The 24,915-nt window shown below is 42.3% G+C and overlaps 1 protein-coding gene across 1 annotated transcript; it reads left to right on the top strand.

Annotated features, from left to right (window-relative positions):
• The first annotated feature begins 174 nt into the window (after positions 1-174).
• Positions 175-23,193, top strand: DIS3 (DIS3 homolog, exosome endoribonuclease and 3'-5' exoribonuclease). Its single transcript, XM_081907362.1, has 21 exons — positions 175-484; positions 2,403-2,560; positions 3,567-3,760; positions 4,552-4,625; positions 5,580-5,744; positions 6,475-6,645; positions 8,070-8,183; positions 8,268-8,405; positions 9,185-9,331; positions 10,219-10,335; positions 11,408-11,509; positions 12,202-12,266; positions 12,627-12,711; positions 13,420-13,547; positions 14,520-14,606; positions 15,263-15,419; positions 16,040-16,254; positions 18,384-18,552; positions 19,909-20,067; positions 21,275-21,397; positions 22,741-23,193. Exons 1-21 carry the CDS (start codon positions 236-238, stop codon positions 22,825-22,827), a joined length of 2,904 nt encoding a protein of 967 aa, XP_081763488.1. The 5' UTR covers positions 175-235; the 3' UTR covers positions 22,828-23,193.
• The last annotated feature ends 1,722 nt before the right edge of the window (positions 23,194-24,915 follow it).

Here is a 24,915-nt window from a genome sequence, read left to right as displayed (position 1 = left end):
CGAAACACTACTAACCCTGCCCCCCGTAAAAAAAAAAAACCTAGGCCCGTAAGAGCGGCGGCGACTAGAGAGAGGATTTGCCTAGAGCGGCTCCCTCGCTCGCTACGGTGGCCGACGGCGGCCGCTGCTGGGCGGAAGTGCGTTCGCGCGTCACCGGATGCGAGGGCTGCGCGGTGCATTGTGGGTGCAGCGCCGAGGCCGGCGGTTCCCTCACGGTTCCCTCGGGCGGGACGAGATGCTGACTTCGCGCACGTTCCTCAAGCGCACGCGGGCCGGCGCCGTCCTGAAGGTGGTGCGCGAGCACTACCTGCGCGACGACATCTCGTGCGGGGCGGCCGCCTGCGCGCTCTGCGGCGGCGGAGCGGAGGAAGGCGGCGGCGGCGGCGACCAGCGGCCCCTGGAAGCTCAGCCCTGCGGGGCCGCCAGCAGCCTCTGCCCGGAGCCGCACTACCTGCTGCTCGACACCAACGTGCTGCTGCACCAGGTAATGGGCTTCTCAGGCGCGGGTCCCCAGCTGTGGCCGGACTACAACACCCAGAAAATAGCTTGTCTCCTGAGTTTAGGCCAATAAAATTCAGAAACATGAGGCGTTGGGGTCCAGCGTTGTTTCTTGCAAAGCAATAAGTTACAGTCGGATCCTTCCTGCCCCGTGGTCCAGGCAGTGGTATTTGCAAAATTTCAAACAGAGCATTTCAGTTTTCACCAACCATATGCATCATTACCTCATTTCATGTTTAATACACATGCGCAATAAGCACTGGCAATTTCTGCTGATTAACTTCTGATTCCCACCGTTTTCTGTTACATTGTTTTAGCATGCATGTTGGGAACCTGTGTTACTACTACTACTACCTTTATTGTCAATGTACAACCTGTGTAAGGGACGCGGGTGGCGTTGTGGGTTAAACCACAGAGCCTAGGGCTTGCTGGTCAGAAGGTCGGCGGTTCGAATCCCCACGATGGGGTGAGCTCCCGTTGCTCGGTCCCTGCTCCTGCCCACCTCGCAGTTTGAAAGCACGTCAAAGTGCAAGTAGATAAACAGGTACTGCTCCGGCGGGAAGGTAAACAGCGTTTCCGTATGCTGCTCTGGTTCACCAGAAGTGGCTTAGTCATGCTGGCCACATGACCCGGAAGCTGCACGCCGGCTCCCTCGGCCTATAAAGCGAGATGAGCGCCGCAACCCCAGAGTTGGTCACGACTGGACCTGATGGTCAGGGGTCCCTTTACCTTTACAACCTGTGTACAATTAAATTAACAAAATGATGTAGCCATTTGCACCATGTAGCAACTTATGTTCTAGCTTTGAGCTGTATCTTTGTGATTAACATATTAGCTGTATTTCATCCCCAATGGCGGGGAGGCAACTTTCAAAATCATCAGTTTCATAAAGTAACAGGCTACCATAACTTCTCTGTTAGAAGCACATTCAAGGATTTTACAGGGGTACACATTTATCACATTTATTGTGGCCCTTTGGGCCACTGCCACACCATCGTCCCTTGCTGGCTGGGTTCAGGGGTGATGGGAGTACACCAACAGCTGGGGGGGGGGGAACGAATCTCATCAAGGGTGGGATGTGCTGCCTTGGCAGAGCTGGCCGAACATATGAGGCAGCTGCCTCGGGTGGTGGAAGCTTAAGGGGAGGGGACACCGTGAGCACTGTACTCAGCCTCACCCCACGGGAAAGTGGTGGTGGCTCCTGGTCAGCATTCAAAAATCACCAGCCTCATTCTGCATCCCGACTCTCGGCCCCCTTGAGACTGAGTGAAGGTGCCAGGATGGCTCCACCATGTGGAGGTGCATGCCTCCCTGGGGATCCTCGGATCTGGGCTCTTCCACACACTAGCGATGCATCCCAGAGAATTCTAGCTGTCATATTTTATCTGCATGATCGGAACAAATTTCAGGTACTGTAAAGTCATATTGAAAAAACAGGACTTTCGAGCCAAAAAATGGCAACTACGCGTTCTGTTTTGTAATCTTGGTTTAAGGAGCCATTTGGCTCCTAGCTTATATACCTAAGTTTCTAACACTGCTTCTGGCAAGATCTTGGCCGGGCCAACCATCCTTCCGTGGGTTCTGCCATGCAGCCCAGGTAAAGGAGGGTGGGCAGCGGCTTCCCAGTTCACTTTAGCCAGTGAAACAATACAGGCTACCCTTGCTGCCCTGGAGGTCTGCTCTTGAGCAGACGTTATTTGGATGCAACCGCATTCTTGCTTCTTGATACAAAAGGGCAAGGGCAAGATCTGGGCTGAGTGGCCCATTAGTGTGCCTTGAGTTTACAGTTGTGTCCTTTGTGTTTTAAAGAAGTTCTTCTTCCAAGTGGCTGCAGTCATGAAATATCTGTTGGTTGTTGCTAAATATTATGGCAATTTACTTACATTGGTATGTTTTCTTTCCAGATTGATATACTAGAAGATCCTGTTATTAGAAATGTGATCATTCCTCAGACGGTCTTGCAGGAAGTAAGAAGGCGGAGCGCTCCAGTATACAAACGAATAAGAGATGTGTTAGCAAATTCTGAAAAACATTTCTATTCTTTCACTAATGAGCATCATAAGTAAGCACGAGAAGTAGTAAGCTACGCCATTCTTCACTGCTTTATTCATTACATTCAATATATACAAATAGTCTGTTTAGGTGCTGTTTAGTTTCAGGTTGCATTTTTTATGATATTGATTGTTTTTGTACTTGGAAATTTTAAAAATATTGAGGGATAACTCTCATAGCAAGCTCTATCAAGATGAGTACTCTTAGGATCCAGAAGATCTCCGGCAGAACTGGGAAGCAGCTGGCGCTGCTGGGCTATGCTGACTTAACTCTCTCATCCTTGGTTCAGCTGGAGAAATGCTGAAGTATCTCCCTCATCCTGGCTGAGCCAAGCTTGGCGGCTGTTAAAATGACATAAGCCCTGAAAAAGGGTGCAATGGGAGTGGGACCAGAGAGTGGATCAGCCACATTGTTAGTTAAGCTGGCAAAAAGGGTGCTGTAACTGAAACCCTATTTTAAAGGTTTGTTTTCCTTCCGCCAGTGTTAAGGTGGCTGAGCCAGCAGTAGCCCTGCTCCTAAATAGAGTTTGGACCTGGTGTAACTGGATGCTTGCTTGCTTTATGCTAGCTTAATGTGTATAAGATTGTTCCCTAAATAGTATAGAAATGCTTTAAAATAAATAGCTAAATTTAGATGAAGTTGCTGAAAACAGCACAGTGCATGATGGGATTGTGTGTGTTCTGTCTTTGCATTATTAACCCACCTCACCCCTAACTGTATATATAAATTTAATTAATAGTAATAATAATTAGTATATCTGCATACCATCTTGTTTGGAGGACTGTTTTACAGATTCCATTTCAACTGGAATTTTTGTTAGATATGTATATATGTATATATACATATATATGTGCCTCTTGTGCAAAGGCTTCATACATATTGCAGGCTCAGATATATAGTTAGCCCTACAATACACTGAGGGCCTGTAGGCGCCAGAGGATTTTGTGTGGTTTATACTGTAAATGGATAATTTTAAAATGAATAACTGGTTTGTTGGTTTGCTTTTTGGTCTACAGAGAAACATACATAGAACAAGAACAAGGAGAAAATGCTAATGACCGTAATGACAGAGCCATCAGAATAGCAGTGAAATGGTATAATGAGCATCTGAAGGGATTGCAGGACGAAGATAGGATAAAAGTTATCTTGCTCACCAATGACAGAAAAAATAAAGAGAAAGCTGTGGAAGAGGGAATTACTGCTTATACGTGTAAGTCCAGACATTGATGAAAAGCCATACAGTTCTGCCATAAGAAAAGGAGCCTTGTGGTAAAATGTGCTGGTTGAAAACCTAGAATGGACTTATTCTGGAGGAAAGATGTCAGAAAACAGAGCACATGAGATCCAGCACATGAGATCAGTGGGCTTGAGAGTACTTCATTATTCATAGCCTGGCAGATTTTTTTCAGCCTGCCCAGTGGTAGTTCTTCTTCTGTGAGTTTCTCATCAAATGATTTCCTCTGCAAAATGCACTCCTAGCTTGCCCTGTCATCTGCACTTCTCATCTCAGAAAGGCAGAAGGAGACTTTTGCAACCACCTTGCTCAGTGTGTGCTCCCAACACTGGTTGAAGAGAGCTGGGGAGACCCGGTGGAGTTGTTGCTGGATAAAAATTATGGGGGAAAGTATTCCTTGTTATTAATGGAATGTTTGATACAGTTGTGGGGCAGTAATTAATTTCCAAAAAGAAGGAATGTGCAGGATTTTTGGTAAAACAGTTGTGGTTGGGGCAGAACAGATTGTATTTAGTGGAAAGATTATTTGCATGCTTAGGAGCATTTATACCATATTCCGTTCTGTTAGTAGAAATAATTCTTGCTATCAAGCCTAGACGTAATTTGTGGAGCCCACATGTCAGTCTCACCATCCAAACTGAAGATTTGCTGCTGTAGAAAACAATATTATGCACCAGTTTAATATTTAATAGTTTTGTAAAATAGTAAAATAGTATTGCTTGTTTTATGATTATTGTTGCATAAATGTATTTTTATTTTATTGGTAGGTGAAGAGTACATAAAGAGCTTGATAGCCAATCCTGAACTTGTGGATCGACTTGCTTGCATAAATGATGAAGCGGTATGTTTCACTCTTCTGAGTAGATGTCTCTGGAACAAGAAATATTTCCAGTATAACTTTAGTATTGTAGAAAATATACCATTGAGTCTTGTGGAATTGTTTTCTTCTCAAGTTTATTTGAGAAATGCTGAGTAGACTGTGGGACTCCATCACTCTTTGCGCTGTTCAACAGTGGTCTCCATTTTTCTTTGGTGTTCCTGTGATGTGGCAAGAAGCAGAAGAGAGGGTTGGAAAGATTGCAAACTAAGGCTAGATTGGCAAAGAACCACTTCCAAACTCATGGCAACAACAAAACTATAGTTGCACCATAAATATCACCACCAGTCTTGCCCATGAAGATCTAGCCCTAAAATCATCAGCTTAGGCGAATCGCTCATATTTGGTATTTGAAGGGGCTGAGAAGGGCAGCTTCATTCTATGGAAGCAAGTTGAGGGTCAGGGATCTGGTGAAACATCCAGCTGGTTCAGATGTAGTGTTAGGTGCACGAGTTGTGACAAGCCTTTGGCTCACGTACTTTCCTGTCCTTTCACATGTAAGAGGAAGAGATTGAAAACTTCCACTTTCAGTTTTAAAATACAGTGGACGCTTGGGTTGCGAACGTGATCCGTGCAGGATGCACGTTCGCAACCTGCAGTGTTCACAACCTGCGTCTGCGCATGAGCGGGTTGCAATTCGGCGCTTTTGCGCATGCGCAGAGCGCAATTTAGGTATGACTGTAACCCAAATCCTCCTTTATGCCTAACATCAGGGAACTCTGTATGTTTAGCTCTGTAAAATCAAACCATTTTTTATTATTGCTTTATGGAGAAGTTCAGTGGTTTAAAAAATTGAAGAAGATGCTTCTTGTAACCTACTCTTGGTGCATGGAGGAACACTAAACCATGGTTTAGATTATGTCCAAAGCAGCCTACTGACTCTTAACTGTTTCTTGTATCTGCATCTGGCTCTTACAGAATGAAATAGAAAATGGAAGGATCATTTTCTCTGAGCATCTTCCACTCAGCAAACTGCAGCAGGGTATCAAGTCTGGCCTTTATCTTCAAGGAACCTTCAGAGCTAACAGAGATAATTACCTTGAAGCTACAGTTTGGGTTCACGGTGATGGGGATGAGAGAGAGGTTTGTTTGATGCATATTGCCTGTGAAATCCTTTATTGGGAAAAGGTGCAATTGTTTTATATATGAATACTCTTTCGATTTTTTGCATAATTTAAATGAAGGTGGGTTGATAGGGTGAGGTAAGGGATCATTTTTAAACTCTTGTGAATTTACCTGTCAGCCGCAATTCGAGAACTGCCTACTAGACACTGATTCACACTAAAATCAGCGGGGCTTCAGAATAAGCTCATTCAGGCTCATGCTGAAATGCTACATCAAAACTGTTTAAGTTTTATAGTTAAGTGTTGCATCTGCATAGAGAAGAATGTTGTAGAAACAGATTTCCCACTTCTGGTTTGCAAGGCAATCAGCGGGTCGTACCGACATTTTTCTATTGAAGCTTAACCATGGTTGAAGCTCAACCATGGCTTCACTGTACATTTGGGATCTTAATCCTAAATGAGCTTTGTTCACTTAATTCTGGTTAATTGTTAAATTTGCACTGAGCCACTGAAGAAAGCTAGGAGATGTAACTCTGACTGTAGTGGCCAGTAGCAATCAGCAGACATTGCCCTCTCACTTCAGGCCTTTTCTGGCACTCATCCAGTCCCTCTCTTGGGAGGCAATACTCCCAAGGCACATGGATAACCAAGTTTACAGCTGGGAATCCCTCTACTATTTTATGGGATAATACGTGATTTCATAAGGCGACTATTATAATTGAAACTGAATGTTTGCTTGATGTTTACAGGTATTAATACAAGGGCTTAGAAATTTAAATCGTGCAGTGCATGAAGACATCGTAGCTGTGGAGCTGTTATCAAAAGATGCCTGGGTTGCGCCATCCTCTGTGGTCTTGCTTGATGAGGCGGGTCAGGATGAAGAGGATGATGTGGAAAAAGAAGAACAGAAGGAAAACAGTGTATGACATGAACATGCCAGGTTTCTCTATTCTTCCGCTCTTGGCTCTTCTTATTATTGCAATGAAGTCTGACTGTTTTCATCAGTGTGTACATCTTAATTGATTTGCCAGTCAGTTATTTGGATGCATGTGTCCTGTGACTCCATGCATGCATTGGGGGGAAAGGTGCAAAAGTTACCATTCTCAAAATTCCATCTTGAATTTTCAAAAGCAGCATTCTAGCTAGAAAAATTAGGGCTGCCATATGTCTGGGAATCAAACTGTCAAAATGTCGTCCAGGCGGATTTTCTCTGAATTGGCAAATGTAGGGTGCGATATTCCCAAAAGTGAAAATCATCCAAAGTTGTTGACCTTCCCCCCGCCCCACACTTTTGGAAATATGGCAACCCTAGAAGAATGGTCTTGAAAACCTGGGCAGTGCTTGATGAAATATTCAAATTTAGCTGGCGTTTCAGAAGATTTTTCTGAGGCCAAGGGGTGGGGCCTCTGCATAGACAGTGGTCTAACTTTTGAAGTGCCCCCCTTCATGGTGCCCCCCATAGCCACATCTCCATGGAGTGTCCAAAAATGACAAGCCAACATACAAAAACAAAAGAAGGTGTATGCGTGCGCGCGCACACACACACACACACACACACAAGCATACAACTCTCTATTCCTTGACCAGAAGCTATTTCCTTCCTTGATTCAAACTCAGAGCAAGAAATAAAAGTGATCCATACAAGAACATGTCTGGAAACTGAGCATACAGATTGAATGGGAGAATGCCCCTGCTCAGAAAAAAAAAGTCTTAAGAGTTCCCCTTCCCTGAGTTTCCTCTTTCCTTCCCTACAGGATAATTCATAGAACTCCCTAGGACTGCTAGGTCCTGAGTTAATGAGAAAAAAATGAGAGTACTTTTGGATATTTTATTTATTTCCATAGTTTTTTAGTTGCAGAATACAGTTTTTCATGGTATAGATTTTGGTCTAGATTAGTGCAGAATGTTATTTTATTCTTCTTCTGCTAGTCTTGGAAAGGCAGAAGGAGCTCCATGAGCTGCAAAAAAAACAACTTCTTTTGACGTCTTAAATTTCCATCCACACACTTTCAAGGGATCTTTGTGGCTATAAATGCTAGAAACTTGCCTTTTATTTTATTTGTTTTCCTGATTGAAATGCAAGTTATCAGAATACTTAATAAGTGAACAAAACCAAATCCTGTGCTTGTGTAGAATTACACAAGCCAGCCTAGCTCGTAAATGAATTGTTACAGTATTCTATTCAGAATGCTTTAAGGGAAGTTTATGTCAAAGAGTAGTTCAAATGATGTCATAATATGGGGTGTGACCTGGAACATTCTTACCACTAAAGCATGCTAGGTTGGGGAACCTGGTTGTTTATATAATTGCAGTTTATATTTATTATATATGTTTTTAAACCTAGCTGAAGACCTCTGGGAACAAGAGTATGCTGCGCCCGACCGGCAGAGTTGTGGGCATCATAAAAAGAAACTGGAGGCCTTTTTGTGGCATGCTTTCTAAGTCCCAAATAAAAGAGGTAAGAGCAACGGTTGCGGAATGGTTTCTTCACTACCTGAATTCCCTAATTTCAATAAAAGCCATTCCCCCTGCTTCCTAACAGGCAAGGCGGCATTTATTTACACCAGCTGATCGCAGAATCCCTCGAATCCGAATAGAAACAAGACAGGCTTCAACACTTGAAGGGCAAAGAATTATCGTTGCTATTGATGGCTGGCCTAGGACTTCGAGATATCCTAATGTAAGTCTGAAAGGAAACTAACTGCCTCTGAAGATTTAACCAATCAACCTGATAATCAAACTATTACAAAGGAAAACACAAGATGTTAACTTGAACTACTTTTGTTGTATATACTGGTAGGCAAAGTGTGGCCTGAAAGGCATTTATCATGACTCTGTGGTTAAACCACAGAGCCTAGGACTTGCCGATCAGAAGGTCGGCGGTTCGAATCCCCTCGACGGGGTGAGCTCCCGTTGCTCGGTTCCTGGTCTTGCCAACCTAGCAGTTCGAAAGCACGTCAAAGTGCAAGTAGATAAATAGGTACCGCTCTGGCGGGAAGGTAAACGGCATTTCCGTGCGCTGCTCTGGTTCACCAGAAGCAGCTTAGTCATGCTGTACGCCGGCTCCCTCGGCCAATAAAGCGAGATGAGCGCTGCAACCCCAGAGTTGGCCACGACTGGACCTAATGGTCAGGGGTCCCTTTACCCTTTACCTATCATCCTGTTTACAAAATTATTTAAGCCTTGTGACTGTGGTCACCAAGTCTGTGATGGAACCTGTTTTTGCTCATATCCTGATTCGGAAACACAGAAGCTGATATACTTAAATAAGTGCTTAATCCGATGTATGCCTACTTGGGAATAATTCTTACTGAGTGTAGTGAGAATTTCACATCCCAAGTAAGTTCCACATAGGATTGCTACCTACAATAATATTTATTTTTAATTGTCTTTAATATTAATATTTTTTTTCAAAACGGCATTGTTTCATAATATTAATGAAGACGTGTATTGGTTTAGGGTCATTTTGTAAAGAATTTAGGAACAGCTGGAGATAAAGAGACTGAGACTGAAGTCCTGTTGCTTGAACATGATGTTCCCCACCAAGCTTTCTCCCAAGCGGTTCTTAGCTTCCTGCCCAAGATGCCCTGGAGCATTACTGACCAGGTACAGTAAGCACTGATAACGTTCAGAGGTACTAATTGGTTAACATCACCGTAGGTTTGCAATGCGGTTTGTGCTGCAATGGAAACAATGAATAATAATGGAAATAGAAAAGTGATTATTCAGATTCACTTCCATAATAATGAGGGATTTTAAACTCTTGGGGTTTTTTTAAAACCTCTGCCTTCCTGCAAACATTGATTCTACTCATTTCACTTTAATTGTCTCAAGCTGACAGAAATTAGCCGCTAAGTTTCTCCAAGGTGATTGAAACCTCATCAAAGGCAATTTCAGACTGTTTCTTTTATGAAATTAAAATGAACTGTATGTGCAGAGTGTCCTTAACTATGGATATCAATTGTCCACAGCTTTCCCACAAATTTATTGCTAAGCAGTTGTCATTTCAGGAGGCAATTCTCCCTTTTAAAATAGTTTCTTTAAACTGTTAATCTTCCGAGTAGCATTGGATTGCATTGCACCTTTCTGATTCAATTTTGCATCATTTTTATTAGAAATTGTGTTTATTTGTACTCTTCATAGTAAGATGGCATATTTCCTACTCTCTCTTGCATTGATTGGCCTTTCATCTTCAGGTTTGTTTTTTTAAGTATGCTCTTCTCTTTCTAGTCACATCCTGTAGAACTGCTTGCTTAAGTTTTTGCTTCTGAAAAACTGAACGTGGCTTATGTATGCCAAAATAAGTTCATGGTCTTTTGTGCCGCAAGCTTCCATGCTGTTTTTGCTGCATCACAAAAAGGTTCATTCCAAGGTTACTTTAATTACCAAGTTTTATAATTAAGCAGTTTCTTCAGTATGGTGAACTTTTTTCCCATAATTATTATAACAGTCTGCAGTAGTTATAAAATGTTTGTTGGAAAACAAAATTTCAGGATATGAAGTTGAGAGAGGACTTGAGGCATTTGTGTGTATGCAGCGTGGATCCCCCTGGCTGTACTGATATTGACGATGCATTGCACTGTAGAAAGCTGGAAAATGGAAATCTTGAGGTAAGTCAAATGTCAGGTGAAGGCTGACATGCATTTTCGCCTGTATATCTAAGTCATCCTTTAGGTCTTGAACATATTGTTTTCTGCATGCGAGGGTGGGAGAATAAAAGAACCCAAAGCAAGAGGAAAAGGCTTATTGCTCTATAAGAAGCAGTTACACAAACAGTTTTTAAATAGTTTTATAAATCTATTTATTATGCTCAGGTTTGTGGATTGCATTCAGGTATGCTTTCATTCTGTTCTATGAACTATGAGCACTCTTCAGCTGCAGTACTACAGCCAGTTACACACATAGTGTATTTGAAGGCAGGCTTGTGTGAATACATGTAGGGATGCTGTTGTGGCTTAATATATATTCACTGCGCTTGTGCCCAGTGTGTTTCAGTTCCTGGTTTTCTAGTTCTACACTTAAAATTGTTCTATGCACAATTAAAGTATATTTACTTCTGAGTAGATAATGCATAGGCTTATACGGTTTGATTTATAAGGGCACAGGTGGCGCTGTGGTCTAAACCACTGAGCCTCTTGGGCTTGCCGATCGGAAGGTCGGCCGTTCGAATCACCGCGATAGGGTGAGCTCCCGTTGCTCTGTCCCAGCTCCTGCCAAATTAGCAGCTTGAAAGCACACCAGTGCAAGTAGATAAATAGGTATCACTGTGGCAGGAAGGTAAACGGTGTTTCCATGCACTCTGGCTTCCATCATGGTGTTCCATTGCGCCAAAGTGGTTTAGTCATGCTGGCCACATGACCCGGAAAGCTGCCCGTGAACAAACGCCGGCTCCTTCGGCCTGAAGCGAGATGAATGCCACACCCCATAGTCGCCTTTGACTGGACTTAACCATCCAGGGGTCCTTTACCTTTACCTTTTTTACTGTATGATTTCATCTGAAGTATGTGCTGCTGCACTGTTACTGACAAGTTTAGCAACAAAACATCTCTCTAACGACTTCAAGAAACATGGAAAGTTATATGCAGCAGAGCTATTTACGTTTTTGATTGATGGCTTGAGGTAGCGAGAAGTTTCATAAAATGCAGACTTTTGAAAATTCTGAATAAACTGTTTATTTACTAGGTTGGTGTACACATAGCAGATGTCAGCCATTTTATTCGTCCGGGAAATGCCCTGGACCAGGAATCTGCAAAAAGGGGCACAACTGTGTATCTGTGTGAAAAGGTATATTTTCCTGTTTGTATTTATTTACCTTCGGGTGGCATTTCAATTCCCTATATTGGTTTCTTCCAGGCATGAAATGCATTATATTTCTGAAGCTAACCAATCATACTATTGAATAACAGTTTCCCAGTAAAGGAATTAACCAAAAATCAACAGTTGCTGGGATCCCAAGGGTAGAGAACTGACCAAAACACAACCGTGGTTGAGTCGAAATTGTGTGAAAAGCATTGTCTATTGTACTTTCATCACGATAAGACTTTCCTTTTGACTGGATTTTAACCTGCCCTTGGGTGATCCTTTTTGCCTACAGAAGCTCATTTCAAAGTCTATTTTTTCAGGCTTTGATGTCATTCAGAAGCGCCATTCAGAGCACAGGACAAGAGAGGGCTTTTTTGAGAGGAGCTTCCAATGGCTTCTTCATAACCTCCTCTCGTTCTCTCTTGCCCTGCACTTTGAAAGGGGCTTTGAAGGCACCATAGCCAGGGCTTGGTTGAAAAATAGGAACTGTAATGTGAGAAAGGTAGCATTTGATTATCAACATATCCTTGATCAAATTAACAACATGAGTACAGTTCTATAGACGTACACTATGTCTCTCTCCCTCTCTCTCTCTCTCTCTCTCTCTCTCTATATATATATATATATATATTGGTCATAAATAACCATAGTCATCTTTTTGTGTGTTTTTGCAGAGGATTGATATGGTTCCAGAGCTGCTCAGTTCAAACTTGTGTTCGTTGAGATCCAATGTTGACAGGTAATTGTGTGGATACAGTTTTTAGATATTTAAGAATAACTTCTCTTCTGTAAACAGAAAACAATTCTGTTTGCAGAGCGAGTTTTTCCACATCTCTGTTCTCACTGTGATGTCCTGCACTCTTCAAGGATCCATTTCACGAGGGTTGTGGGATCTTCCTAAACTGGATGGCATGGGGTGCCAGGGTTGGGGGCTGCAGCAAGAAGCGGGGGGGGGGGGAGTGTTTCATGGAAACTGCAGAGGAGGGAGCAGGCTTCCCTGAGCAGAAGTGTCGTCTTCTCAGGCAAGAGCACCCTAGGATCAAGGACAGCTGCAAGTAAATTTTCCTGTTTCATCAGCAACTTCTTACTCCTTTCCTAGGCTTGCATTTTCCTGTATATGGGAAATGAATCACAATGCTGAAATCTTGAAAACTAGATTTACAAAAAGTGTAATTAATTCCAAGGTAAGGTTCACATTTATTTGGAATATTTTAACAACACATGCTGATTTGTGCCATTTTGAACTCCTGCTTTATATTGGGGCATTGAATATGTTTACACATAAGACACTAAAAATGGGTGAGTTCCAAGTTTATTTACCTGATATATATATACTGTCCAGTCCAGATAATGTGAGTGGCTGAAATCACATTGGTTGTTTCTTCAGCAATAGATCTGCACAAAGTTAAATCATACTTAGAGTAGACTTAAATGGATTTAAGTTGACTGATTTCAGTGGGTCTACTTGAGCGTGACTTAACATTGGATGTTACTTTCAATCTAAACTACATTTTGCTATGTTTGGCGCCCTGAAAAATATTCTTTATTTACTTATTTGTATATTGAAATGTGTATGTTACTTTTACATCCGGAGGTGGTGAACAAAAAAGCAGTGAAAATACAATTATGATTCAGTAAAGGAAATATAAATGAGCTTGATACATGTCACAAAAAGACAAGAGTAGCAGACAAGATGGATCAAAATCAACAGCAAATCCTGTTGTCTATGCATTCAGAGTTAGTGCTGTAAAAGCAGTGAAGGTTGCCCAGTTCAAACTTCCATCAGAAATTGATTTTTGAATTCTGTCACATTGAGATGGGGTTCTCTTAAGAATTGTAACTGCTGCCCTTATATTGATTGTGTCTCTTTTATTATATATTTCTCTCCAAAGGCTTCCCTTACATATGCCGAGGCACAAATGAAAATAGATTCTTCCAGCCTGAATGATGACATTACTTCTAGTCTGCGTGGACTAAATAAACTAGCCAAAATTCTTAAGAAGCGTCGGATAGATAACGGGTAAGTAGTTCTTACTGCGGGTCTTCTTCTGCACAGCTTTTCATTCATGTGGAGTCACTATGACCCAATACAGCCACTTAGCATTTGCTAGAGTGGATCTTCCGGTTGCCTACCCTAAAGAAAACAGTAGCAGATAAGATAGCACAGTAGTTTTCCTAGTTTTCATACTGTTCTGAAATTCCACAGAAACATGTGCTTCTCAATAACAAGATCAAGTTTATTTGAAAGACTGGTTAACCATGACCACCACTGCACCCTTCAACTTGCAGCAGTCCCAAATGTGGGTGCTTGGTGCATTTATAAAGCCAATTTCAGATGGGCCTCAGGGTTCCCATCTCCTACACCCCTGAGCTGTGTCATAGCCTGTTTGTTGGATCCATCCCAGTGCCAGGAACTTCTTGCATGCTGAATAAAGATGACCAAGAAACAAAAGTTTGGCGTGAGCGGAGGTGGGAAAGAATGCCTCCCTTCTCTGAGGGGAAAGGGACGGAGAAGGTGTTGAAGGAAATTAGAAAGTGAAGTGAAAGATTAATGATAACAACAACAGCAACTACAACAACAACCACCACCACAACAACAATTCTGTGTGGTATCCAGTGCTGTCATTCCACTTGCCAGCTGTCCCCTACACAGCTACAAAACCTGCAGAGGGTTGGAGGACCCTCTGGATAATATTTTTGAGGAGTGCAAGGAGAGGAGAGGAAGGGGCATCCCACTGACTAATACAGAGATGCTGAGACACAAAACATCCAGAGCAAATGGCTGAATTTAGCATGAAGAAAAGTGAGCTCTGGGACTCCTTGCCACAAGGAGAATGTTGCAACGAATATAGCAATTTCCAAAGATGGATTAAATATCAGTAGAAAATTGTAATTATTGCCATCATTTTCTACCGGTGCCTTCAGATACTTGTTTGTATGATGTATAGGCTCTGTAAAATATTTTACTATTCTCACCTCTATTACTTTCTAGGGCTTTAACTCTCTCTTCACCTGAAGTCCGTTTCCACATGGATAGTGAAACCCACGATCCTATTGATTTACAGACAAAGGAGCTCAAGTATGTTTTATCTCCTGTTTTCACTGCAGTCCAATTATTAGTTCACAAGTGCGCCATAATGGAAGTATGATGTGCACAGTGCAGCTCTCCACACCAGAGGCCACTTCAAAATATCAAAGCAGTCGACAGTATATGTTCCTTACCGTCAAGATAAATAACAGAATGTGGACTGCTTAAGAATATATTCTAGTACACTTCTGTTTAGAGCGTTCAGAAAAAAGGTTGTTCTGTGGAAAAGTTGGGACTGTTGGAAAATAGTGAACATGGACGTAATGATAATGTTATTATTTTTGTTAACTTACAGAGAACCATTAGTGTATGTGGCACTTTACAATATAACCAAGCAACACATCTAAATTTTATGAGCTATAGTCTGCAGCATCTAAATGTGCATGTCTAATTTTGGCTACATAAGCAACGTGCTGAACAGAGCTGGTAGCTGAGCCTGTCCACTAGAACAAACACACTCCAGAGTGCATCAGAACTGACATTAGGTCACAGGGACAGGGAACAGTGTCTAAAGGGCATTTGTGTATCATGTATAAAATATGCAAGAGTGAATTCTTTGTGCTTCTCCAGAACAAACATATCAAATTTTAGCTATCGCTTTCCATGACGGCATCTCTTCTTATAAGTGTAACATTTCCTGTTGATAGAGAAACCAACTCCATGGTTGAAGAGTTCATGTTGCTTGCTAACATCTCTGTGGCACAAAAGATCTATGATGAATTCTCAGAGCATGCCTTGCTAAGAAAGCATCCTGCTCCGCCTCCATCAAATTATGACATCCTTGTGAAGGCTGCAAAGTTTAAGGCAAGTTATCAATGCTTGGAATTGAAATGGATGAAGGATCAAGTTCTTAACCATTAGGTATATTTTTCTTTCAAATTTTAGCTAGGATCGGAATACCTCATGTGGAGTTGTATTCAGCGTGGCACTAAGGAAATTGGGCAGCCCCTCTCACCTGCCAAATTTGGCTTGAGAGGCAGAGCCTGATAAAGATCTGGCCCACAGAGTGGAAAACATTCCCTGTCTGTTCCAGAATTTGGAGGAAGTAAAAGGAGTTTGCTCCCTGTGTGCACAAGACAGTGCTTTGTATGTTTGTGCAGGCCTCAGAGTCCTTGTCCTTTTGACATTTAAATTAAGTTCATGAGCACTTGATTTGTGTACAACAAAAGGATACGGCTTGGCCATCTCTTACTTCCTTTACGTTGGCTTTGAACCCCTGTTGAGGGCAGCCATATTGATTCTTAAGTTTGTGAGTTGAACAGATGCTATTAGTTGTGGTTTATTTGTCATCTTGAATGTAGTCCTTTCCCTGAGGAGCTCAAGGTGTCTGCATCAGCAAATGTGTTCAATAATGCATATTTACACCATGGCAAATGTTGCGAAATATTGAAAGCGACTCCCCCACCCCCTTCTTTTTTCTGTAGGGTTTGGACATCAAAACTGACTCAGCAAAAGCCCTGGCTGATTCTCTTGACAGTGCAGAATCACCTTCTTTCCCTTACCTGAACACTCTGTTGCGTATCTTGGCTACTCGCTGCATGATGCAAGCAGTTTACTTTTGCTCTGGAATGGACACCGATTTTCGTCACTACGGCTTAGCCTCTCCTATTTATACACATTTTACTTCACCCATCAGAAGGTACTCTCCATGAAATTTTGAAAGGGGAAAAGATGTGTGTGTTGCAGCCTGTTAAAAATATAGTTCAACAGTTGCCACATTCTACCAAATCACCCTAGGATAAATTACTTTCAATGCTGCTTTTGTTAGTTCAAATACTAAAGTTTTATTACAAATAGTGCAAATATGGCAAACTTACCTACTGTCTTCTTGCTTTCTATGCGTACTTTGGGACTGTCATGCAGAATTTTGAACTGTTTACGCTTTTTGATTTTGTGTAGGAACTAGTTGATAAAGCATAGACTAAATCTTGGCGAGGGAATCTTGATTGATGCAAAGTCCTTAAGAGCCTTTCAGCCTCCAGGGCTTATTGAATGCTGAGTATATCAGCTGAAGGGGAACAGAAGGAAGGAAGAATAGAGAGGAAAGAGAGGGGATTGTCCTACTCAGTTCCCATACCCTTTAAATTTATATTGAGTACGCATTTCTACAATACTGATAGCAGTAGGATGAAAGCATAGGGAAACGCCGTCCAAATGTCTGGACGACTGTTGCATGACGCATCTGCAATACAAGCAGAAATATGACAAGATGTATTAGGATGAAAAGAGCTTCATTGGTTCAGTACTGCCTGTGTCATTTATACACACACACAAACGCTTACCCTATCAGACTTCAGAAAAAGACGCATGTGACTGTCTAATTCACATTCAACCTCCCGCCACGTAGGACTAGATCATGCAGAAACAGCCCCATCCCACAGCTGTAACTGCTTTCAAGGGGGAACTGTGAACACACAAAGGACAGCCACAGAATGTAGCTTATAAAAAGGCTAGGCTTTCCTCAACAGTCTTTTAGGAGAACAGGTCAGAAACCTTTAAAGTCCTGCTTCATATACTGAAACGACATGGCATGTTTTATCGGAGAAATAGATGTAAGCAAGTTCTTTGAATTTGAAACTGCTTTGGTATTTTTACCTTTGGATTTTTACCTTTCATGAATTACAAATCAAATCTTCCAGGTACTTTAAATGTGCACTATCAGATTTTTGCCATGAGGTTAAGAAAATGCTCCTCCCTGCACTAAATAGAGAGTTTTCTGGGGAGAAATGAATCTGGAAGTAAGATTTGAGTTGAGTGGACATATTTCACGAGCTATTTCCAGGGGAAAATCATGAATAGGAAAAGGGAAAATACGCCCTCCTCTTTTCACACTTCAGTATCTCTCCCCACACCTCAAATAAAGACGCCTGCTTCTTGGGAGAAAAGCAATGACAAACCTAGACAGCAACTTAAAAAGCAGAGACATCATCTTGCCAACAAAGGTCTGTATAGTAAAAGCCATGGTTTTCCCAGTAGTGATGTATGGAAGTGAGAGCTGGACCATAAAGAAGGCTGATTGCCGAAGAATTGATGCTTTTGAATTATGGTGCTGGAGGAGACTCTTGAGAGTCCCATGGACTGCAAGAAGATCCAACCTATCCATTCTGAAGGAAACCAGCCCTGAGTGCTCACTGGAAGGACAGATCGAGAAGCTGAGGCTCCAATACATTGGCCACCTCATGAGAAGGGAAGACTCCCTGGAAAAGACCCTGATGTTGGGAAAGATGGAGGGCACAAGGAGAAGGGGGCGACAGAGGACGAGATGGTTGGACAGTGTTCTTGAAGCTACCAGCATGAGTTTGACCAAACTGTGGAGACAGTGGAGGACAGGAATGCCTGGTGTGCTTTGGTCCAGAGGGTCACGAAGAGTCGGACACGACTAAACAACAACAAAAGTACTCAGGTTTGGCATTGGCAGCTGGCTCCAAACCTGAGCATATTGCATAACAGAGGAAGATTTCAGGATAGCGAGAAAGGAAAAAGTCCTCTCCACCGGCCCTACCATGAGCCCTTAACAGAATTACAGGGTTTATTTTCCAGGCAAACTGAAGCCCTGGAGAGACACTCCTGTGAGGAGCAACTGACACTCTGCAAGGTTTTTATTTGCACACCTTTGCTCTTCCTTCATTGCTTATAGTTTACAAGTGAACTACTGCAGAAGATGCGAGCTGCAAAACCTGAATGTTTAACAAGGGTTTCTGTGCACCTGAAACAAACTGCGGTTGGCTCTCACTTGTCAGTGATGAATGTTTTCTTCTTTCATTGCAGGTATGCTGATATTATAGTACATCGGCTGCTGGCTGTGGCCATAGGGGCAGACAGCACTTATCCTGACCTCACGGATAAGCATAAATTGGCAGATTTGTGCAAGAATCTAAATTACAGGCATAAAATGGCTCAGTATGCCCAGAGAGCTTCGGTTGCCTTCCACACTCAGGTGAATGTTTGTCTTTTTCTTCCACAAAGCATTTGGGAGCAAAGGAGTGCTGGAGCAATGGCTGCTTCACCTTGAGGTTGTGATTTTTAAATGGCTTTATATTGTTTGCAGTCTTGGGGGATTCTTGAGTCAAAAGATTAGGCAAAATGAACTCCACCCTCCCAAAGAACTATATCCTCTTCTTCCCCTTGATCATACCTGCTTAGTTTCAGCAAAGTCCCAGCAATTGGGGGATGGGTCACTTGGAAGCTCTCTCATTGCGACAGTTTAGGCAGTGCATCATAATGAATAATATTGTGTTGTGAATGAACAGGAAACATGGGAATTTGAAGCTGCTGTTGGTCTGATAGCTATACAGTGGTACCTCGGGTTCCGGAATTCGTTCCGGAAGTCCATACTTAACCTGAAACTGTTCTTAACCTGAAGCACCACTTTAGCTAATGGGGCCTCCTGCTGCCACTGCGCCACCAGAGCACGATTTCTGTTCTCACCCAGAAGCAAAGTTCTTAACCTGAAGCACTATTTCTGGGTTAGCGGAGTCTGTAACCTGAAGCGTATGTAACCCGAGGTACCACTGTATTTACATCATGAATCTCTAGAACTTTGGAGAAGCATGCTTTTGAAGAATGATCCAGCCCAAGTCAAGAGCATTTGTCCTCTTAATTTTGGCAGAGGAGAGAATTAAGCATGTATTTAACTGCCATAGATATCTGTGGAACTGAAATGTTCTTAAATTTGAATAGATTATATTTTCCATAGTGCCTGCAATATTCTATCTGTCCCCCCCCGAAAACTTAAGTGTTGTGTAAAAATACGGTTCATTTCTATTTCGTATACTTATTCAAATGTCTGCTAAAACTGCCCAGAGTCCCCACCTTTCTGTTTAGGACTCTGCAGTTGTGTTGGTTGTTTCAGAAGTGAGTGGAAGGACAGTGTGGTCAGTCATTTGCTAGAGAAAGATGAGCTGCTAGGAAGTGCATACATTTGCATCCATATGCCCCCCCCCCCGCACATCTCAGCATATTCAATGCCAGGAAGAAAAACACCACTGGTTCATCTATTCAATATAAAATTCAAAGTATTTGTCTAAGCACTTTGGAAGGGAGTGGGATTAGTTAATTAATTCATCTGGGTGCTGCCTTTAAGTGTAGAGGAAACATGTACTTGCTTCTTTTCTTCTAGGGTTTCAGTGAAGATAACCATTTATTATCATTATTATTAAGTATCATTTATTTATTTATTATATTTATACAAATTAAGTAAACAAATATAAATATTTTGCCTGGCACCTAAAATGCATTATTATATTTATTATAGCTAAACATCAAAAATGGTTTCCATTTCTCCCTACCGTAGTTGTTTTTCAAAAACAAAGGCGTGGTGAATGAAGAGGCGTATATCCTGTTTGTACGGAAAAACGCAATTGTCGTTCTGATTCCCAAATATGGCTTGGAAGGCACCGTCTTCTTTGAAGAAAAAGACAAGCCAAAACCAGCCCTTCTGTACAACGAGGAGGTAAGGCCTCTTAGTTTTTGTATGGGATCTTTTTAGTTGGGACATCACACAAAGCCCAGCTGCCAGTTATGCAAAGCACGTTCAGAGTTTTAGACTGAATGTCTAAAACTAATGTGGCATCAAAGTTGAAGCTGATTTTGAGAAACACAAAATCTAGAAACGCAGTAGGAACAACTCCCCACCAATAAGAAGCATTTCAAACTTACAAAGGTTGATGTGTGTTTTTGTAAGTTTAGCATTAGGTACGTTACAAGGGAAACTGGTTTCAGGGCTGTGTAGATGCTATTTGTGTGTGTTTCATTTTATGCATGCTTTGTTAAGCTGATTGAAGGAATGTAGATCGATTACTCTGTTAGAAGTGCAAATTACTTATATGCAGCTGTTGCTTTCCTTAGGGGCTTGGTATAGTTTGCATGTTTCCTGAAAGCCAAAGCTTTAAATACAGTGGTGCCCCGCAAGACGAATGCCTCGCAAGACGGAAAACCCGCAAGACGAAAGGGTTTTCCGTTTGCGAGTTGCTTCGCAAGACGAATTTCCCTTTTAAATGCTGGCGGTGGGGAGCAAAGCCTTCCCCCCCCCCCGGCCTTCAGAAGAGGTCCAGGAAGGCCGGCGGGGGCCGAAAGGCTTTGCTCCCCACCGCCAGCATTTTAAAAGCGGTCTGGGATAGCAGGGAAGCGCTTCCCGCTATCCCGGACGGCCTTTGAAGGCAGACGGGGGGAGCAAAAACTTTTGCCCCCCGCCGGCCTTCAGAAGAGGTCCTGGACCTCTTCTGAAGGCCGGCGGGGGGCAAAAGTCTTTGCTCCCCCCTGCCTGCCTTCCCGGGAGAGCGGAGAAACGCAGCTTAAAACGAAGTCCTCTGCCATCCCGGGGTTTTTTAAAATGCTGGGGGTGGGAAGAAAAGCCCTTGTCCCCCCCCCCCAGCCTTCAGAAGAGGTCGGGGGACAGACTGTCCCCGGACCTGGTCTGAAGGCGGTTTCCATAGGAACGCATTGATTGATTTTCAATGCATTCCTATGGGAAACCGTGCTTCGCAAGACGAAAAACTCGCAAGACGAAAAGACTTGCGGAACGAATTAATTTCGTCTTGCGAGGCACCACTGTACTTCAAATGTTATGCTTTAAATACTATAAATGTTATTACTATTTATTATCCTTCAGTGTGTCAATTCTGTATTGAACTAGGGAAAAAAATATGTTCTTTTCTTAGATTCCCTCTCTCACTGTGGAAGGCACACCTTTCTATACGTTTGACAAGGTTATAGTGAACATCATGTTAGATGCTTCCAATATTCAGCACCAGAAAATCCGTATGGCCCTGGTGGAGCCCAAGGTAGGTTACTGGCATAGTAGCTGAAAGCAGTGTGGTGACATGGAGAAGTCAAAGCATTGCATATTGGTTTGTAGTAGATCTGAAAGCAAACTTTGAGACAGATTTGGAGGTTCCTTCTTGGATCAAAACACCTAGGAATATGTTATCTATTACTTTTCTTAATTGGGTTGGCATGGAGGAAGTATGGCACAAGCTGCCTTTTATTATTTTAACCTGGTGGGAAGGAACTAAGTTCCCACTGGAATTAAAAGGGGGCTTAGGAAAAACACGGGTGGTGGTTCAGTGTGTTTTAAATCCAGCTGCTGCAGCTTCACTCACCAGCAAAGTGCTGGCTCATACATAAGTAGCAAGGATTTGTATATTCAAATGGCCTCTTGAAGGTATAAGATGTATCTGCATAGAAAAAACTACATTGCACTCCTATATAAAAAGACCTGTTGATAAGGGTCAGATGAGGCCACACAATTTTATCTCTGTGCAACAGCACTTTGCTTTCTCTAGTATAAGTGGAAATAGGTAAAATAAGTAAAGGACCCCTGACAGTTAAGTGGATATAGTGTTGTTCATTACTTTTTCCCATAGGAAAAAGGTGTACTGGGGGGTGAAAACTTACTGCCAGTCTCTTGTGTCTCCCATTAAGAATCAAGCCGGTTCCTATCTGTATCGTGGGTTCTGTTTGTTGGTCACTAGAACAAGGCGGTCCAACTTTTCATACCAAGTGGGCTGCAAGAGTACTTTGACATTGAACCCGTGGGATGCACACTGCCTTGTCGGGCAGGGAGGGGGGGCAAGCTTTGGGAAGGAGGATGGAGGACTCTAAGATCCTGACGGAGCCCTCATGACTCCTTCCCAAAGCCCAGTGTCTCCCCCAGCTTTGGGAAGGCAAGGGCTTACAAAAAAGCCCTTGAGGGCCACATACTGGACCCCTCTTTTCTCGAGTGTGACTTTGTTGGGGAGGAGTGGGAGAACTGTTGTCTAATTTTTCTTCACTGAATTGTGAATTATCCTACAGCAACTCCCCAGTACACCTCTGTTTAGGGTTTTAGAATATACATGTTGTGAAGCCGGGTGACAAGACTATTTTATTTTTAAAACTGATAGCATTAGGCTGGCATTCAGCTAAACAGTTCTGCAAGCATGACTACTTTTCACTGTGCCATGTAACTTCTCCACTTTGATGCCCCCTAAATCTGCTCCAGAGGCTTGGGGAAACCCCAGAACACATTTCGCAGGTGTGCAGAACAAAGTCGTTCCATTGCACAGCTAAAAGTCCTACGCTAGAGGGGAATGGGTAGTGCTTTTCACAAGCAGTAAACATTGTTAACCTTTTCCTTTTCTGTCAGGTACAAGGCATTAGTATTCCAAGCCAGGCCAAGCCACTGAGCGGCAAGAATGAACCAGAGAAAAAGAAGACAAAATTGGGAAAATAGCTTCATTTAGCCAAAAAGAAATAGTTAATTTTACATCGTATTGGATGTTTCAGACAAATGATATTTTATATACATTTACAAGCCACTTTTAAATAACTTTGTGTCGTTTAAACTTTTATTTTTATGTTCCTGTTCCTGTATTGTATTTAAAACCACCACTTAAAAAACGAAGCTAAGCTTCTGGACATCTTTAGGTGATTCTACAGAAGCAGCAAAGTAAAGAATATCTTTACAAGTTCCTGATTTAGAATTGTCTATATGTGCTGTGGTGTTTCAGACTTTTCAAAATAACATTTGCTAAAACTGTTCATGTACAAAAAAAAGATAATTAAAAGAGGAAGTAATGAACCATCTTTTGAACCTCAAGTGCATATAGTATTTATTTTGGAAAAAACATTTGCTGAGGAATATCCTGCTGGAGGAATGTACATCACTTGTCCACATTTTAAATACTGCCTCTGAATTACATACCTTGGTATTTCCTGTAAGTTGGGAAATGTAGAGGTCTCTTCAGAATTGATTTAAGCTTCTAGCAGTGATTAGGGGAGCTGCCCTATTATCACAGAGGGCTGGTTCAGGAAGCAGTGCATATTGCTTTCATTTGCTAAGGCAGAACTCATAAAGAGGACTGGAGATGGTAAAACTTGTATCCGGCTTGCACAGCCTATAGCATAAATGTAGCAGTCAAACAGAAATTTCCTGCACATAGAAGCGAGTGTGTTATGGAGAAGGCTGTGCCACAAGAGAAAAAATCTGGAAGGCATTTGCCAGTGACAGATACTTATCGAATTCTGCTAAAAATGTTTACAAATGTGGTTGCAGAAGAACAGTAAATGGAAGGAACCTAATTTAGAACTAGGAAATGGAACCTTAGATCAAGCATGTTAGAGAACGATTTAAAAAGAATATGTAAAATTGGGGCGTTAGTCTGAGAAGGAATAGAAATAAAAATCCACTGAATAGGAGAATTTAATGTTGGATGTCAGTAGAGCACTTACTGCTGAGATTCTAATCCATTCGAGTGTACAGTGGTACCTCGGGTTACATACGCTTCAGGTTACAGACTCCGCTAATCCAGAAATAGTGCTTCAGGTTAAGAACTTTGCTTCAGGATGAGATCAGAAATCATGCTCCGGCAGCATGGCAGCAGCTGGAGGCCCCATTAGCTAAAGTGGTGCTTCAGGTTAAGAACAGTTTCAGGTTAAGTACGGACCTCTGGAACAAATAAGTACTTAACCCGAGGTACCACTGTACATCTTTATCAAACAACAGGGCCATGAGCTGGTAAAGTTCTTTTAAAAGCAAAATTTGTTGTCTACATTCAGAGTTCTGCACTAGGTTCAGTTAAATGTTTGTCCCTATCTCCATTTTGTGTCTCTGCAAAATTGAAAAAAATAAATGGAGGCCACAGGTGGCTCTTGCCTTGCGTTTATCTCAAAAATTCCTTCTGTGAATTCTGACACATTTGAATAAGCTATTGTTGCCAAAGCTGCTCAGGAATACATTAAGTTAGAGGTTGCCCTCTCCTCCCTGCTCCACTCCAAGAGGCTAGTTAGCACGATGGGAGTGCCTGAGCCCATTAATCACGTTGAGATGCACCTCCTCTTTGAAGAGCCACAGGGAACTTTATTGGTTTGGTTTTTATAGTACACTTACGCCAGGGGTCAGCAAACTTTTTTTAGCAGGGAGCTGGTCCACTGTCCCTCAGACCTTGTGGGGGGGCCGGACGACATCTAATCCCATGATCCTTCCACGCAGAAGGGAATTTCCCCGACACCGACATTCGCAGGCTCCTAGTTTTGAGCTGTACTAAAATTAATTGTGATTTCTCGCTAAACCCTACTGACACGTTATCAGAGGGGTGCAGAGCTTACACTGCCAAGGTAGTTCACCATTCTTGTTTTTCTTCCCATGCCGAGTTTCCCTTAAAAGCTAAAAGGAAGTTAGAGGAGGGGAATGCATGCAAAGTTGACAAAAAAATCCAGTGCTCAGGTACTTTGAAGATATTAAAGATCCAACTTATAAAACAGATTGTTATCCCAGGTGCACCAGTACTGAGCACCAGAAATTGCAGATACAACTTTCAAC

The sequence above is a fragment of the Podarcis melisellensis genome (assembly GCF_964234715.1).
Source record: "Podarcis melisellensis genome assembly, chromosome: 4".
Lineage (NCBI taxonomy): Eukaryota > Metazoa > Chordata > Lepidosauria > Squamata > Lacertidae > Podarcis > Podarcis melisellensis.
Note: the sequence above shows the minus strand (reverse complement) of the source record. Positions and strands in the feature narration are given on the sequence as shown.

Coding starts and splice junctions, on each gene's coding strand:
- DIS3 (XM_081907362.1), top strand. CDS start 236: ATGCTGACTTCGCGCACGTTCCTCAAGCGCACGCGGGCCGGCGCCGTC. Junction 2,561..3,566: donor TTCACTAATGAGCATCATAA/GTAAGCACGAGA, acceptor TTTGGTCTACAG/AGAAACATACATAGAACAAG. Junction 8,406..9,184: donor GGACTTCGAGATATCCTAAT/GTAAGTCTGAAA, acceptor GTATTGGTTTAG/GGTCATTTTGTAAAGAATTT.